The sequence below is a fragment of the Elephas maximus genome, chromosome 1, assembly GCF_024166365.1.
Source record: "Elephas maximus indicus isolate mEleMax1 chromosome 1, mEleMax1 primary haplotype, whole genome shotgun sequence".
Classification (NCBI taxonomy): domain Eukaryota; kingdom Metazoa; phylum Chordata; class Mammalia; order Proboscidea; family Elephantidae; genus Elephas; species Elephas maximus.
The window spans coordinates 128,112,814-128,129,881 of NC_064819.1; the positions used below are offsets into that span (position 1 = coordinate 128,112,814).

Consider the following 17,068-nt stretch of genomic DNA (forward strand, 5'->3'; position numbering starts at 1 on the left):
TAAAAATAATTTTACTGCTGGTAAAATTAATACATCTGATGCAAATTCACCAGCTTGATTTGAAAGTTTCTCTTCAATTACATTTACGAGGAAAAAAAGATGTAAGATCTTAATGGCACAACCTGAAAAGAAATAAAAAATAAAAAGAAATATTGCAATATATAAAATGCATATAGTTCTAGTTGCATATTTTTTCATTTGTTATAAATTATATTTTGTTATGAAAACTTTACTGAAAGAAATTGCATTAATGATACCTTATACTGAAACCCAAGAGGAATTTGGGTTGTTCCACTTAAATATTTATTGATTATTAAGCATTATCACTCTAGCTTCTTTTCCTTGGACAGCCCAAGTTATTTAGAATCACATTATGTGGAGGGTCAGATGATTCTTATTTTCAACAGATGTGCTGACCAGCTATGTTCAGTAAGCTCTGACAATAGATTCATGAAGAAATAATGACTAAATATACTTATTTTACTTAGATGGCTGTGAGGAATCATCTCAAAGAAAGTCATTTGGCCTTTTGTCTTTGTTCCTGAGAGGTGGATAAATACCTGAGGCTAGTGAATTGGAGGCCGTCCAGCCCAAAAGGGATCACCTGGGGCACAATGCTGACTAAACCTCAAAAGCCATGATGTGATTTATCATGGCCAAGTGGTAAGGCCAATAAAGGCTTTGGAAGCTGGTTGGTGACCGTGAACAGGAGAAGGTAGGGCATTGCTCTATTGGACATGAATGCTTCATGATATGACCCCATCTAAGAACTCACACTGTGTCTCTTCAACTGTATCCTTTTTTGTTATATTAAAGCTGTTGTTTCAGAAATGGTGTCTCCTGTGAGCTCAGTAAGTCACTCCAGCAAATTATGAGAAACGAAGGAGGAGGGGAACTGGCAGCATAACATGGAGGGAGTGATTTTGGACACCCAGGCTTGTGGCTTGTACTCTGAGGAGACAGAGGAAAACCCAAGGTTTAGAGCTGCCTACTCTGAAGTATCTTTCTGGTATTCTCTGCTTTCAGCCAAGATCCATCTGACGTCATCAATGATATCCCTGGTTCCATGTCCTCTCCTAAATCAGGCTTGACTTTTTGGCAGCTCCCTTTCGATATACTGCTACAGCCAGTTTGGAATGATCTTCAGCAAAATTTTGCTTGCACATGATAATGATATTGTTCAATAATTTCTGCACTTGGTTGGATCACCTTTTTTGGGAATATGCATAAATATGGATCTCTTCCAGTCAGTTGGCCAGGTAGCTGTCTTCAAAATTTCTTGGCATAGACAAGTAAGCACTTCCAATGTTGCATCCATTTGTTGAAACATCTCAATTGGTATTCTGTCAATTCCTGGAGCCTTGTTTTTCTCCAATGCTTTTTCAGTGTAGTTTGGACTTCTTCCTTCAGTACCATTGGTTCCTGATCATATGCTATCTTCTGAAATGTTTTGGTGTCGACCAATTCTTTTTGGTATAGTGACTGTACATTTTCCTTCAATCTTCTTTTGATGCTTCCTGTGTTGTTTAATATTTTCCCCATAGAATCCTTCAGTATTGCAACTTGAGGCTTGAATTTTTTCTTCAGTTCTTTCAGCTTGAGAAATGCTGAACTTGTTCTTCCCTTTTGATTTTCTATCTCCAGGTCTTTGTATATACAATTATAATACTTTGTCTTCTCAAGCCGCCTTTTAGAAATCTTCTGTTTGGTACTCTTACTTCTTCATATTTTCCTTTTGCTTTAGCTACTTGATGTTCAAGAGCAAGTTTCAGAGTCTCTTCTAACATTCATTTAGGTCTTTTCTTTCTCTCCTCTCTTTTTAATGACCTCTTGCTTTCTTCATATATAATGTCCTTGAGGTCATTCCACAACTCCTCTGGTCTTCAGTCATTCGTGTTCAATGTGTCAAATCTATTCTTGAGATGGTCTCTAAATTCAGGAGGGATATACTCAAGGTCATACTTTGGTTCTCGTGGACTTGTTCTAATTTTCTTCAGTTTCAACTTGAATTTCCATATGAGTAATTGATGGTCTGATCTGCAGTCTGCCCCTGGCCTTTTTCTGACTGATGACATTGAGCTTTTCTACCATCTCTTTCCACAAATGTAGTCAATTTGATTCCTGTGTATTCTCTCAGACGAGGTACATTTGTATAGTTGCCATTTATGTTGGTAAAAAAAAGGTATTTGCAATGAAGACGTCATTGGTCTTGCAAAATTCAATCATGCAATCTCCAGCATCATTTCTACACGGCCATATTTTCCAACTACCAATCCTCTATCTTTGTTTCCAGCTATCACATTCCAATCATCAGTAATTATCAGTGCATCCTGATTGCATGATCCATCAATTTCAGACTGCAGAAGTTGGTAAAAACTTAAGTTTCTTCATCTTTGGCCTTCGTGGTTGGTGCATAAATTTGAATAATAGTCATATTAACTGGTCTTCCTTATAGGCGTATGGATACCATCCTATCACTGACAGCATTGTGCTTCAGGACAGATCTTGAGAAGTTCTTTTTGACGATGAATACAACACCATTCCTCTTCAAGTTGTCATTTCCAGCATAAAAGACCATATGATTGTCCAATACAAAATGACCAACACCAGTCCATTTCAGCTCGCTAATGTCTAGAATATCCATCTTTATACATTCCATTGCATTTTTGAGGATTTCCAATTTTCCTAGATTCGTATTTCATGCATTCCAGGTTCCAATTATTAACGGATGTTTGCAACTGTTTCTTCTCATTTTGAGTCATGCCACATCAGCAAATGAAGGTCCCAAAAGTTTGACTCCATCAGCATCATTAAGGGTGACTCTACTTTGAGGATCCAGCTCCTCCCAGTCATATATTAAGGGCCTTCCAATCTGACAGGCTTGTTTTCCAGCACTATATCAATGTTCCACTGCTATTCAGAAGGTTTTCACTGGCTAATTATTTTCAGAAGTAGACCGCTGGGTCCTTCTTCCTAGTCTGTCTTAGTCTGGAAGTTCAGCTAAAACCAGTCTACCATTGGTGACCCTCCTGGTAGTTGAACACCGGTGGCATAGCTTCCAGCAGCACAGCAAGACATGAGTCCCCACAGTACAACAAATTGATAGAAAGATGTTTACGTGTGTTTTATTGACTAGGCAAAGGCATTCAACTGTGTGGATCAAAACAAATTATGTATAACATTGTGGAGAATGGAAATTCTGGAACTCTTAACTGTGTTCATGAGGAATCTATACATGGATCAAGAGTCAGTCATTCGAACAGAACAAGGGGATACTGTATGGTTTAAAGTCAGGAAGGATGTGTGTCAGGATTGTATCCTTTCACCAAACCTATTCAATCTGTATGCTGAACAAAGAATCCAAGAAGCTGGACTGTATGAAGAAGAACACGGCATCAGGATTGGAGGAATACTCATTAACAACCTGTGATATGCAGATAACACAACGTTGCTTGCTGAAATTGTAGAAGACTTGAAGCACTTACTAATGAAGATCAAAGACCACAGCCTTCAGTATGGATTACACCTCAACGTACAGAAAACAAAAATCTTCACAACTGGACCAATAAGTAACATCTCAATAAATGGAGAAAAGATGGATGTTGTCGAGGATTTCATTTTACTTGGATCCACAATCAACACCTGTGGAAGCAGCAGTCAAGAAATCAAAAGACACATTACATTGGGCAAATCGGCTGCAAGAGATCTCTTTAAAATGTTGAAAAGCAAAGACACAGCCTTGAGGACTAAGGTACACCTGACCCAAGCCAGGGTATTTTCAATTGCCTCTTATGTATGTGACAGCTAGACAATGAATACGGAAGACCATAGAAGAATTGATGGCTTTGAACTGTGGTGTTGGCAATGAATACTGAATATACCATGGACTGCCAAAAGAATGAATAAATCTGTCTTGGAAGAAGTGCAACCAGAATACTCTTTGGAAGCAAGGATGGTGAGGCTGCATCTCACATGCTTTGGACATGTTGTCAGGAGAGATCAGTCCCTGGAGAAGGACATCATGCTTGGTAAAGTAGAGGGTTGGCGAAAAAGAGAAAGACCTTCAATGAGGTGGATTGACACTGTGGCTGCAGCAATGGTCTTTAGCAAAGCAATGGTGCAGGATCAGGCACTGTTTTGTTCTGTTGTGCATGGGGCTGCTACGAGCCAGAACCGACTAGACTAGATAGCACCTAACAATAACTCTGAAATGGCCTTTTTTTTTTCTGTCTTTTTAATGACCTTTTCTTTCTTCTTGTATGATGTCCTTGATGTCATCTCACAACTCGTCTGGTCTTTGGTCATTAGCGCTCAATGCATCAAATCCATTTTTGGGACAGTCTCTAAATTCAGGTGGGATATATACTAAAGGTCATATTTTGGCTCTTATGGACTTGATTTAATTATTTTCAGCTTCAACTTGAATTGCATATGAATAATTAATGATTTGTTCCACAGTTGGCCCTGGCCTTCTTCTGACTCATGATACGGGGCTTCTCTATCATCTTTTCAACAGATGTAGTCAGTTTGATCCATGTGTATTCCGTCTAGCTAGATCCATGTGTATAACCAAACCTGTTGCCGTCAAGTCGAATTCTGACTCATAGAGACCCTATAGGACAGGGTAGAACTGCCCCATAGAGTTTCCAAGGAGCACCTGGTGGAGTGGAACTGCTGACTTTTTAACCACTACACCACCAGGGTTTCGAGGCCCATGTGTGTGTATAGTCATTGTTTATGTTGTTGAAAAAAAAGGTATTTGCAATGAATAAGTCATTGGTCTCGAAAAATTCTATTATTCAATCTCTGGTGTTGTTTCTATTACCAAGATTGTATTTTGCCACTACCGATCCTTCTTCTTTGGTTCCTATTTTCACATTCAAATCACCAGTAATTATCAGTGAATCTTGATTCCATGTTTGATCAATTTCAGACTGTAGAAGTTGGTAAAAGTCTTCAATTTCTTCATCTTTGGCCTTGGTGGTTGGTGCATAAATTTGAATAATAGTCATATTAACTGGTCTTCCTTGTGTGTTTATGAATATTATCCTATCACTGACAGTGTCATACTTCAGGATAGATCTTGAAATGTTCGTTTGATGATGAATGTGATGCCATTCCTCTTCAGTTTGTCATTCCCAGCAGAGCAGACCAACTCTTTATGGCCAATACCAGTCCATTTGAGCTCACCAGTGCCTAGGATATTGATCATTATGTGTTCCATTTTATTTTTGATGACTTCCAATTTCCTAGGTTCATGCTTCATACATTCTACATTCCAATTATTAATGGATGTTTGCAGATGTTTCTTCTCATTTTAAGGGGTGTCACATCAGCAAAAAAAAGTTACTGAAACCTTGACTCCATCCATGTCATTAAGGTCGATTCTACTTTGAGGAGGCAGCTTGTCTCCAATTATATGTTAAGTTCCTTCCAACCTACAAGTCTCATCTCCTGGCACTATATCAGACAACGCTCCTATGCTATTCATAAGGTTTTCAATGGCCAATTTTTTCATTAGACTGCCAGATCCTTCTCCCTAGTAGAGCTGTTAAAGTGAGTGGGAGAAATAATGAAGTAAAATAGCTGAACAGAAGATTTCAAAGGGTGGGTCAAGAAGACAAATAAAATATTATAATGAATTGTACAAAGACCTGGAGTTAGAAAACCAAAAGGAAAGAAAACATTTGGCATTTCTGAAGCTAAAAGAACTGAAGAGAAAATTCAGGCCTTGAGTTGCAATATTGAAGGATTCTATGGGAAAGATATTGAAGGGTGAGGGAAGCGTCAAAAGTTGATGGAATAAGTGTACAGAGTTACTGTACCAAAAAGAATTGGTTGACGTTCAACCATTTTGGGAGGTAGCATATGATAAAGAACTGATGGTATTGAAGGAAGAAGTCCAAGCTACACTGAATGCACTGACAAAAAACAAAGATCCAGGAACTGATGGAATAGCAATTGAAATATTTCAACAAAGGGATACAATGCTGGAAGCACTCACTCATCTATGCCAAGAAATTTGTAAGGCAGCTACCTTGCCAATTGACTTAAAGAGATCCATATTTGAGGTCATTTCAAGGAAAGGTGATCCAACAGAATGTGGAAATTATCCAACAATATCATTAACATCATACACAAGTAAAATTTTGCTGAAGATTGATCAAAAGTGGCTGCAGCAGTACATCAACAGAGAACTGTTAGAGATCCAAGCCAGATTCAGAAGAGGACCTGGAATGAGGGATATCATTTCTGATGTCACATGGATTTTCACTGAAAGCAGAGAACATCAGAAAGATGTCTACCTGTGTTTCATTGAATATGCAAAGGCATTCGACTGTGTGGATCATTAACAAATTGTGAACAAAATTGCAAAGAATGGGAATTCCAGAACATTTAATTGTGCTCATGAGGAACCCGTACATGGGACAAAAGCAGTTGTTCGAACAGAACAAGGGGATACTGCATGTTTTAAAATCAGGAAGTGTGTGTCACAGTTGTTGTATCCTTTCACTATATTCATTCAATCTGTATGCTGATCAAATAATCTAAGAACCTGGACTATATGAAGAAGAACATGGCATCAGGATTGGAGGAAGGCTCATTAACAACCTGGGGTATGCAGATGACACAATTTTGCTTGCTGAAAGCAAAGAGGACTTGAAGCACTTATTGATGATGATCAAAGACCTAACAACAAGACCAATAAGCAACATAACAATAAACAGAGAAAAGACTGAAGTTGTCAAAGGATTTCATTTTACTTTGATCCGCAAGCAACGCCCCTGGAAGCAGCTATCGAGAAATCTGAAGATATACTGCATTGGGCAAATTTGCTGCAAAAGACCTCTTTAAAGTGTTAAAAAGCAAGGATGTCACTTTGAGGAGTAAGTTGTGCCTGACCCAAGCCATGGTATATCCAATTGCCTCATACGCATGTGAAAAAGGGGCAATGAATAAGGAAGACTGAAGAAAAGCTGATACCTTTGAATTATGGTGTTGGCGAAGATTATCAAACATACCATGGACTGCCAAAAGAACGAACAGATCTGTCTTGGAAGAACTACAACCAGAATGCTCCTTAGATTCAAGGATGGCTTGATTTCTTCTCATGTAATTTGGATATGTTATCAGGAGGCACCAGGCCCTGGTGAAGGACATCATACTTGGCAAAATAGATGGCCAGCAAAAAAGAGGAAGGCTTTCAAGGAGATGGACTAACAAAATGGCCATAACGATAGCTCAAACATAGTAACAATTATGAGAATGGCTCAGGACTGTATAGTGTTTCATTCTATTGTACAAAGGGTTGTTATGAGTGGGAACAGACTCAACAGTACCTCACAACAAGAACTCCCTGTGTATTTACTAAAAATTATACCTGCTTTTATATTGTTGTGAATGTTTCATTCAGCCATTTTCAGTTGATAAGTTTTATTTTTTCAATATAACATAGTATAACATAATATTACATCACATATTATTCCCTCTTTGAGACAAAAGGGAAATAAGTATAAAAATATTGCTAGCACTGAAGTTGATGAACTGATTTGGTTTATAACAGCTGATTCTTTTTCTCCATCTGCACGTTGGAAGCATTTGCAGAACTTTTAACCATCTCCATTGTCCACCGTACTGCAATTTCGATTTAACTGTTCTATAGCGGAGGTCCATATAAGCATGTTTTAAAAGTTTCTCAGTTGTTTCTAATGAGTGGCCAGGGTTTAAAACCACTCAGCTAAGTCAATTTCTTAATAGTCCTGAGACAGGTGATTCATTAAGCTTTTTTTTTTTTTTAACCTTAGTTGATGTTGTTCTCGTTTGTTTGTTTTATTTGGTTGTGCCATTTGTAAAATAGGAAGTATTCATAACACAGTGTCTGAAATTGGTTTTAGCACTAACTAACAGCATAATCGAGAAGTCATTGCTCTCTTCTACCACTTTTGGTCTTAAGTGTGATTTGCTTAATGAACTGTTAACTATTTCTGTCATTAAAAAAAAAAAAAAAAAGATTTGCTTAATGAACTGTTAACTATTTCTGTCATTAGGAGCTGTTAACTTTCCAGAATACCGTCTACTGCACATGAGGAAATAAATTAACATGTCTTCTGCTTAAAAGGCTAATTGTTAGTTTATTTCAACACTGATTTAATGTAATAGTTGTCTTATAAATGGAGTTCTGTCAGTTAAATAAAATATGCTATTAGTTGAGAACAGAATATACTAATTTGCTGATTGTTGATCAAATTTAATGCTAAAATATCATTGTCAGAGACGCATTCTTTAAAAGAACTAATTGAACTAATTGAAGTACCATACAGTTTTAATAATGTGAATCAATTTGCCTGATCTAAGTCAAATAATATTCAAGATGTAATCAGAGAACAGAATATTGTGTTCATCAAATAGATTCTGAAATAGAAACATTCTATAAAAATACTGAAATATGTTTAATAAAATGTGTTAGAATTATATCCTTTTACTGCTTAAGCCAGAAATCTAGGAGCCTTTGTTGACACCTCCATCACTTGATCTCTAGACACAATCCATAAACAACATCATCCAGTGTGTTTATTTTGTATATGTGCACTTTGGGTTTCTGGGTACACTTTTAACAACCTCCAATGCCACATCCTAATTCAAGCTTCAATCACTTCACAATATGAACACAACAGACTTCCTAGCCTGGAATCCATTTTTTTCCCTTTTCCAATCTATTTCTCCACTTGATCTTTTTTGTTGTTGTTCTTTTTGTTTATTTGTTTGTTTGTTTTTTAATATGTCAAAATCTGAAATAAGTTTCTATAGCTTTTAGGAAAAAAAAAGTCAAATTATTTTATCTGGCATTTCAGTTCTGAATGCCACAAATCTTAGTTTCACTTTTGATTTCAGGGCTGCAGCCTAGCCTTCAAATAATTTACCCCTTTTACACAGTGTCTTTATACATATTTAATTCCCTCAGTCAAGAATGCTGTCTTCTCCAACTTTTCTTCCATTGCCTCATTCTCCACATCTCCATTCAAAGGTAAATTTCTCAGGGAAATCTTTTCTGACATCTCCAACTTACTATCCCAATTGCCCATCCTTCCCTCCCCTGCTACCTTTTTTTTTTTTCTTCATAAAACGGATCCTTTGGTTATGCTGTAGAGAAAAACTTGAAGGCTCTTTCAAGTTAAAATGGAGAGGCTTATTAAGGGTTTAAAACCATTGCAGTTGGGGAACTACATAGCCCGTTGAAAACAGAGCCAGGTAGTCTGGGGCAGTTTCATTACAAAAGAATTCCTGTGGGATGAAAAGAGGAGGGCAATTACGGGGAAATCAACGAATAATATAGTAATTAGACTCTGATTAAACCCAGACAAAAAGGGTTTAATCAGAGTCTAGATTGGTTACTGATTATTAATAATATAGTTAGTGATCACAGATAGTTTCACAGGATGGTTACATAATGGTCTCAAGATGCTTACATGTATTTTCTTTGTCTATCTTGCAAAAATATCTTTTTGGCAGCAGCACCCAGACAGCACTCTTCCTGGCTACATTTATTTTGAGGGGTGCAGATGGTCCCTTGGTTAATACCCCTCAGGGCACATAAATTCACATCCTGGTTTTGACCACTGAGGAAAAACAAGTTTTTCTCAAAAACATAGCTGTTTATCTAGAAATCTAGATTAAAATTAGATAGCAGGTCAGCATATTATGCCTCTGTCCCGCTGACTGCACTGAAAATTGTCTTTCCCTAGATCATTATAAGTTTTCAATGGAGGCTATTCCTTGTCTTACCCAGTGCCATACAGGAACATTTTATTTCATTTTACAAGGATATATTTATTTTTATGAAGATTTGTTCAATACTCCCTTCCACAGGCACAATAAACTGATCAGTGAGAGTAGGAATGGCTCTTGTTTTCTTCACCCTTACTACGGCACTGGGTTTTTTTTTTTTTTTAAATACTGTGCACCACACAGAATTCCTGGAATGTAGTAGGTTTTAAACCTATATCTATCAAAGGATCAGATCAGTGGCTAAGGCTATTAAGTTCATTTTTACTTTATCTATGAGAATAAACTGTATTGTTTAAGAATAGAAAATGAACACTTACCTTGGAAATTTTGAACTGATTCAGGTATATTAAAAAATTAAAAAAATATATTACCTGTACATCTTAATTGCCACACATATTCAAATTGATGAGGACCTTTAGTTTGGCAAATATCATGGCAGGTGGTCCCATAAATTAAGGAAACATTCTCCACAAACCAACATGAATTCCTTGTGCACCCTGAAGTGCATACACACTGGAAAAAAGAAGTAATGAAAAATGACAAATACTTTGTGAAAATATGTTTCAGTTTTTCTTATAAAATACACAGGTAATTTCTAAATTCACCAATTAAAGAAAAGTTTATGGGATACATTTTTATACCTCTCTTTGCTTGATCCTTCTATCGCTTTATCTTCTCTTTCTGTACCATCTTTTTTTGCATCCGTGCTCAAAATGTCTGTGTGCTATTCTTTCGGCTTTGGCTCACCCTTTGATCTACACAATCTGTTACCTTCTGTTAGCTAAAATTTAATATTTTTCCACAAATTAAAAATATTTATGGAATAAATTAAGGGACACACCAGTTAATATCCTTCTAATTCAATAGAATTAACATAGTGAAGGAAACCCTGGTAGCGTAGTGGTTAAGTGCTACAGCTGCTAACCAAAGGGTCAGCAGTTTGAATCTGCCAGGTGCTCCTCGGAAACTCTATGAAGCAGTTCTACCCCGTCCTATAGGGTCGCTATGAGTCGGAATCGACTCGACAGCACTGGGTTTGGTTTTTTGGTTTAAAATAGGGAATGCCAGGGTACTGCTCCAATCTTTTTATTTATATCATTTGAAAATATTTTAAGAATATGAGCATATTTTCTAATAATAAGATTTGTTTATGGTAATTTCCAGCATCTTTGAAGACAAAAATCATGTCTGGTTATGCCCACAATGAATTAATTAAATTTAAACCATTTTAAATCATGCTTCAGTCATCATTAAGTTTTAATACATGCTTCTCTTACTGGAATCTTAGGAAGACACTAACCAGAAGATAAATTTAAGCTATGTAGACAACCTAGGGCTCTGTATTCTGTTTAGAGAACACCCTAAAATTATCTTGACTACTCTAATTTTCCCGTAAACAAATTCCTCGTGAAGCAGTCAGGGGTAAGCACAGTTGAGTCCTGGTATATAAGAAACTCGATGCTTCCTTTAATGCAATTACTACACTAAGTGGGCTTTGTTTTAGTTGTTTCAAGTCATGACGGTCTTCTACCTACGTTCTCAAATACGATTTCCTAATGACAAAACAAACAAACAAAAACACAGATCTTAAAGTACTAGTCTGTCTATTAATTAATATACCATCATGTAACTAACTAAAGTCAAAACTGAAAATGAGAAACAATCCTGAAAAATCACTGCCATTTAATTGTACTGAATGACTTCCAAGGGGATACAATTCTATGATATGTTTTTAAGTCTGGAGATCAGCAATAGTTTTAACCCATCAGTTTTATAAAAAGACATAGAATTTTAGACACTACAAATGACATTAATCAATCTTCACCGTCAGTGAATATTAACTCTTATTGGATTTGTAGCCTTCATTGCAATAGAAAACTTGAATACCTATTAAATTCTGGTTCTGTGACTGCAAAAAATAAAAAAAACTTGTTAAAGTAGTATATTATGTATATTGACAGGATCCTATAGATCCATATCTTCAATTAATAATAATAAAAAAAAACTAAACTAAGAGATCTCTTAGTATTTTTTTTTTAAACTAAGATTATCACAGGCAGCTGGATGAAACAAATACAATTCCCGTTTCTGTCTGGGAAGCTCAGGAGTGAAAACAACATTTAGAAATGAGAATTCACTTCTGTTAAACTGGAAGATAAATCAGTAGGGAGCAAGCCCCAACTAATGAGGAAAAATTTCTGGCAAATGACAAGAATGTCATGAATACCTGCTCACAGGGCAGGAATGCTACTCTGCTCATCCTGCTAGTTTCAATGTTACTTGGAGACCAAATTAGACCTCCTGACTTTTTCTGTAAGCTTCAAGGGAAGTCAGAACAATTTCTCCATCATGAGACCCTTCCATCCTGAATAAAAACACTGGAAGGGTACCCTGACTTAGACAGAGGTTGTATTTTTAGGAGGTTAGCTGGAATGGAAAATTGGAGCTCTTGGTATTTTCTTTTAAAATTTGTCCTCTGCCTTAGCAACCTGAATGTTAGGAAAAAGTTATTTCTTCAGACTAAACGTAGATGTTAAGAAGGATTGTGATATAATTCTATCTCTGACTCTGACCTCTCTTTCATAACTCATGTATTTGGGTGAGAATGCACACATACACACTCACACACATTCACAGTAGCATCAAGAAAATAGATGCATAATAAAACCTTTAAAGTAGGTTAAAAGAACATGAGAAAAGTAAGATAATGGAAAATAAGAGTGGACATTTTTTAATAAGTCAACAAAAACTTCATTTCCAAATAGCTATGAGCTTTCTAGCAGTTAAGGAAAAAGTGGCGACCATGAAAATGTGGCATAGCTCTTATTGTTTAGTTTTATTTTGATGGGTTGATTTTAATTTATGGGAGAACCATTTTTCAAGGCAATATTCATAAAAGAAAAACATTTGGAATAATTGTCATATGGGAGAGGATGTTACAAATTGATAATATTTTAGAGAAAATTATTTATTAAACTTGCCATGTGTTATGGATTGAATTACGTCCCCCCAAAATGTGTGTCAACTTGACTATGCCGTGATTCCCAGTGCCTTTGTCTTCTAGAGAAGCAAAACCAGTAAAGCATATAATATATACAAAGAGATATTTATATCAAGGAAACAGCTGACGTGATTGTAGGGGTTGGACCATCCCAAGTTCTTGGATCAGGATAGAGGCCTTTCGAAATTCACAGGGCCTCAGAAGCTGGTGAACCCAAGATAAGCAGGTCAGTGAGCAGGGCTCCCGCTCACAGGCTGTGAAGGTCGAGGAATCCCCAAGGTCGGCAGGCAAGATCACAAGGTTTCTCCTGATTCACATAGCTGCAGGGGTGGCAAACCCAAGATAGGCAGGTTTGGGAGCAGGACTCTTGCTTATAGGCCATGAAGATCGACAAATCCCAAAATGGACAAGTAAGCTGCTAGCTCAAATCCCAAGAACCAGAGGTCAGAGAAGAGATAGCTGCTGGATACGGAAAAAACCAACAACCTTTGCAAGGCAAGCAGGAAGGATGTAGGTGGCGGAAGTTGGAGAGATGAAGGCTGAGGGGGCAGTGAGCCACCACAAGCCCCACCCCTGCCAGTACCACTCAGCAGATTCCATCATGGGGGTGATCACATATCAAATTTCAATAGAGAAGTGATCACAACATTATACAACTGCCAAAACACTGAGAATCATGGCTCAGACAAGATGACACACAATTTTAACCATCACACCCAGTATTGTGTGATTGACCACCATTTTGTCATCTGATATGATTTTCCTATGTGTTGTAAATCCTACCTCTATGGAGTTAATGGAGCACTGGTGGCACAGTTGTTACGAGCTATATTGCTAACCAAAAGATTGGCAGTTTGAATCCACCAGTCACTCCTTGGAAACCCTATGGGGCAGTTCTACTCTGTCCTGTTTTTCATGATGTTAATAAGGTGGGATTAGCAGCAGTTATGCTAATGAGTCAGGGCTCAATCTACAAGATTAGGTTGTATCTTAAATAAATCTCTTTTGAGATATAAAAAAGAGAAGCCAGCAGAGATACATGAGGACCTCACACCACCAAGAAAGCAGAGCCAGGAGCATGCATCCTTTGAACCCTGGGACCCCTGTGCTGAAAAATTCCTAGGCCGGGGAAGACTGATAAAAAGGACCTTACCCCAGAGGCAAGAGAGAGAGGAAGTCTTCCCCTGGAGGTGGTACCCTGAGTTCGGACTTCCAGCCTCCTAAACTGTGAGAGAATAAATTTCTCTTTGTTAAAACTATCCACTTGTGGTATTTCTGTTATAGCAGCACTAGATAACTAAAACACCATCAATCCATAAAATGTTCTCTGCATATTGCTACATTATTCGAGTAAGGAGGTTTTCAAGTGAATTGACTTCTGTATGTATGAATTTCAAAACTGATGTTAGTAAAGAAAAAATAATCATTTTGAATTTATATGGACATAATAAAGGGCCCTTTTGGTAAAGGGCCCTGATGGCACATTGGTTAAGCACTGGGTTACTAACTGAAAGGTTGGTGGTTTGAAACCACCCAGCAGTTTAGAGGGAGAAAAACCTTGCAATCTACTCCTGTAAAGATTATCACCAAGCCAAAAACAAACACACAAACCCACTGCCTTCAAGTCAATTCCGACTCATAGTGACTCTATAGGACAGGAGTAGAATTGCCCCATAGGATTTCCAAGGCCGTAAATCTTTACTGAAGCAGACTGCCACATATTTCTCCTGTGGGGCAGCTGGTGATTTCGAACTGCCCAACTTTTGGTTAGTATCCAAGTGCTTTAACTACTGTGCCACGAGGACTTCCATCCTGTAAAGATTACAGCCTAGAAAACCTTATGGAACAGTTTTACTCTATCACATGAAGTCACCATGAGTTCAAATCACTGGCACCTAAAAACAACAACAACAATTGAGCTAATATAATACTCATTGCTTAACAAAACACCATTTTATTAGTTATCATTTACTTAAATACAAAGATATATTAAGCATTCAGGGTCCCCTATTGTCTGTATGGAACCCTGGTGGCACAGCGGTTAAGAGCTATGGTTGCTAATGAAAAGGCCAGCAGTTCAAATCTGCCAGCTGCACCTTGGAAACCCTGTGGGGCAATCCCACCCTGTCCTATAGGGTCACTGTGAATCTAAATCGACTCGAGGGCAACAGGTTTGGTTTTTTATTGTTTGTATGACCAGATCTGTTTCTTTATAGAATTCAGTCTTTCTTACACACTGATGCTAATTTCCAGTAGAAGGAATGGCCCTCTCTGCCATTATTATCTAAAAGTTCCACAGTGACCTCGGGAAACATGGTAGTATTAATCTTTTTCCATCAATTTTATTTGGACCCAAGGCGATTTAAGGAAAAAAAAAAGGTTTTATGGCATGTCCACTTAGCAATTGAAATTTTTAATTTCCCCAGGTTAATAGTATCAATGCTTTAAAAACAATCTTTTCCCACTGAATTCATGTTTTAGATGACAGATATTTGTCAGAAAATCTGTAGCAGTCTGGGAATAACTTCAAAAATTCATAAGTTTCAACCTATATTTCTAAAATAGAAACATGATTCTCTTTATATAAAAAAAGTTTACTTGTCATAGAATAGATTTAAGGTGACCAACTTATTTCAGTTTGCCTGAAACTTCCCATTTTTTAGTATTGACTTTTCAGTGATCTTCCTCAGTCCCAGGCAAACTGGTAAGTTTAGTCACACTAAGTGGATTATATTCAAGTTGTTTTTCCTGAAATGAGGGAAGATAAGGAGCAGAAAGCAGTTTTGGCATAAGTTATGAAAGAAAAATGATCTTTTGTTGTAAGGCTTTAAAACTTTTTTGTCTGTAGGGGATGGGGGAGGGACTTGTTACCACAGCATAATTCATTCCAACATTCTTCTCAAAAGTATCCTCCATCTATATATATATATATAAAAAAATCTTACGTGAAGCTAAATTCAGTATTTTATGAGAATTTTTTCAAATATGAAATATTTACCTAATGTACTAAATTGGCCTTTATATAAGAACGTCTATCTTATAAAATACATCATTCATGTATCTGCAAGAAAATGAATAATTGCATTAATTCTAGTAACAAATAGATGCTTATAAATTGCAAATAAAAATATATATGGAAAGTAGAAGCATGTTAATATATCGTCTACTGCTCATTTTTATGTTTGAAAACTGAAAACAGGAATCTGTTCATCATCTTCACTCTTTTTTTTTCTTTTGGTACATAAAGATTGTAAAATTTGTTTTTAACTCAAAATAAAGAGAGATAAGAAATGTAGGAAAATGTTATGGTATCATGAGAATTTTTGTATTTTCAGGAATGGGATCAAACTTAACTAAAAAATCATTAAAAAATTATAAAAAGTTATTAAAAAATAAAAATATCCACAAAGGCATGTGGTGATAAGGGAACTACGATAGGAATATATTTATGTAAAGGATCAGCCTACTGTCCTGTATGTTGAAGATGTTAGAAATGTTGCTTGTAATAGAGTATCTTGTTCAGATTTGCATGGAAAGGGGTATGCAAATATTGTCAGCAAATATCAAATTTTATATTATGTGTTTCAAATTATAAAATTTCTTTAAATGAGAATATTCCAAATATTGAAGGAGTGGGATTGGGGTAAGAATTTTATGAAAATCCTTCTGATAGCTTTCTCAAAATTTTACTTGGTAGTGTGTCTGACCTGGTGCCCGGGAACAGGGATATGCAGACATGAATTTTGAAGTGAACATCTTACCTTATTATTGACAGTGAATTCATTAATTGGCACATGTTAGAAAATGAAAATTGAACTCACTTACAAATTCAATAAGCTTGTGAGAGGCATAACTTTGGTAAACAAACAGTGAAATTAATATAATGATGAAGTAGTTTCACAAAGACAGTAAAAGAGGAAAGAGAATAAAGAAAATTGTACATAAAAAGAAAGGCAATATATTTCTTGAATCACACATCAGTATATGTTACATCAGAAAAAAGCAAATTTTTTAGTAACAAAGTTTTGTAATTTTTATTTTCTTATTAATTTTTTGAGGCAATTCTGTTAGTCTACTTGTATTTTCCAAAATACAAGCAAGAATTATTGCCCTCCATTTTCAAGGACTTTTTTCTTATTGTGGTTTATGAGAAAGTTTACAATGCAAATTAGTTTCTCTTTCAAAAATTTATACAGATTGTTTTGTGACGTTGGTTGCAATCCCCACAATGTGTCAGCACTCTCCCCCTTTCCATCCTGGGTTCCCCATTTTCATTTATCC

General features: G+C 36.5%; 1 protein-coding gene across 1 annotated transcript in view; it reads right to left on the reverse strand.

The window, feature by feature from the left end:
• EYS (eyes shut homolog) overlaps nt 1-17,068 on the reverse strand; it is a 1,933,311-nt gene that overhangs the window by 1,758,694 nt on the left and 157,549 nt on the right. The window contains 1 exon segment of the mRNA XM_049873718.1: nt 10,158-10,299. Coding sequence (XP_049729675.1) covers nt 10,158-10,299 — 142 coding nt within the window.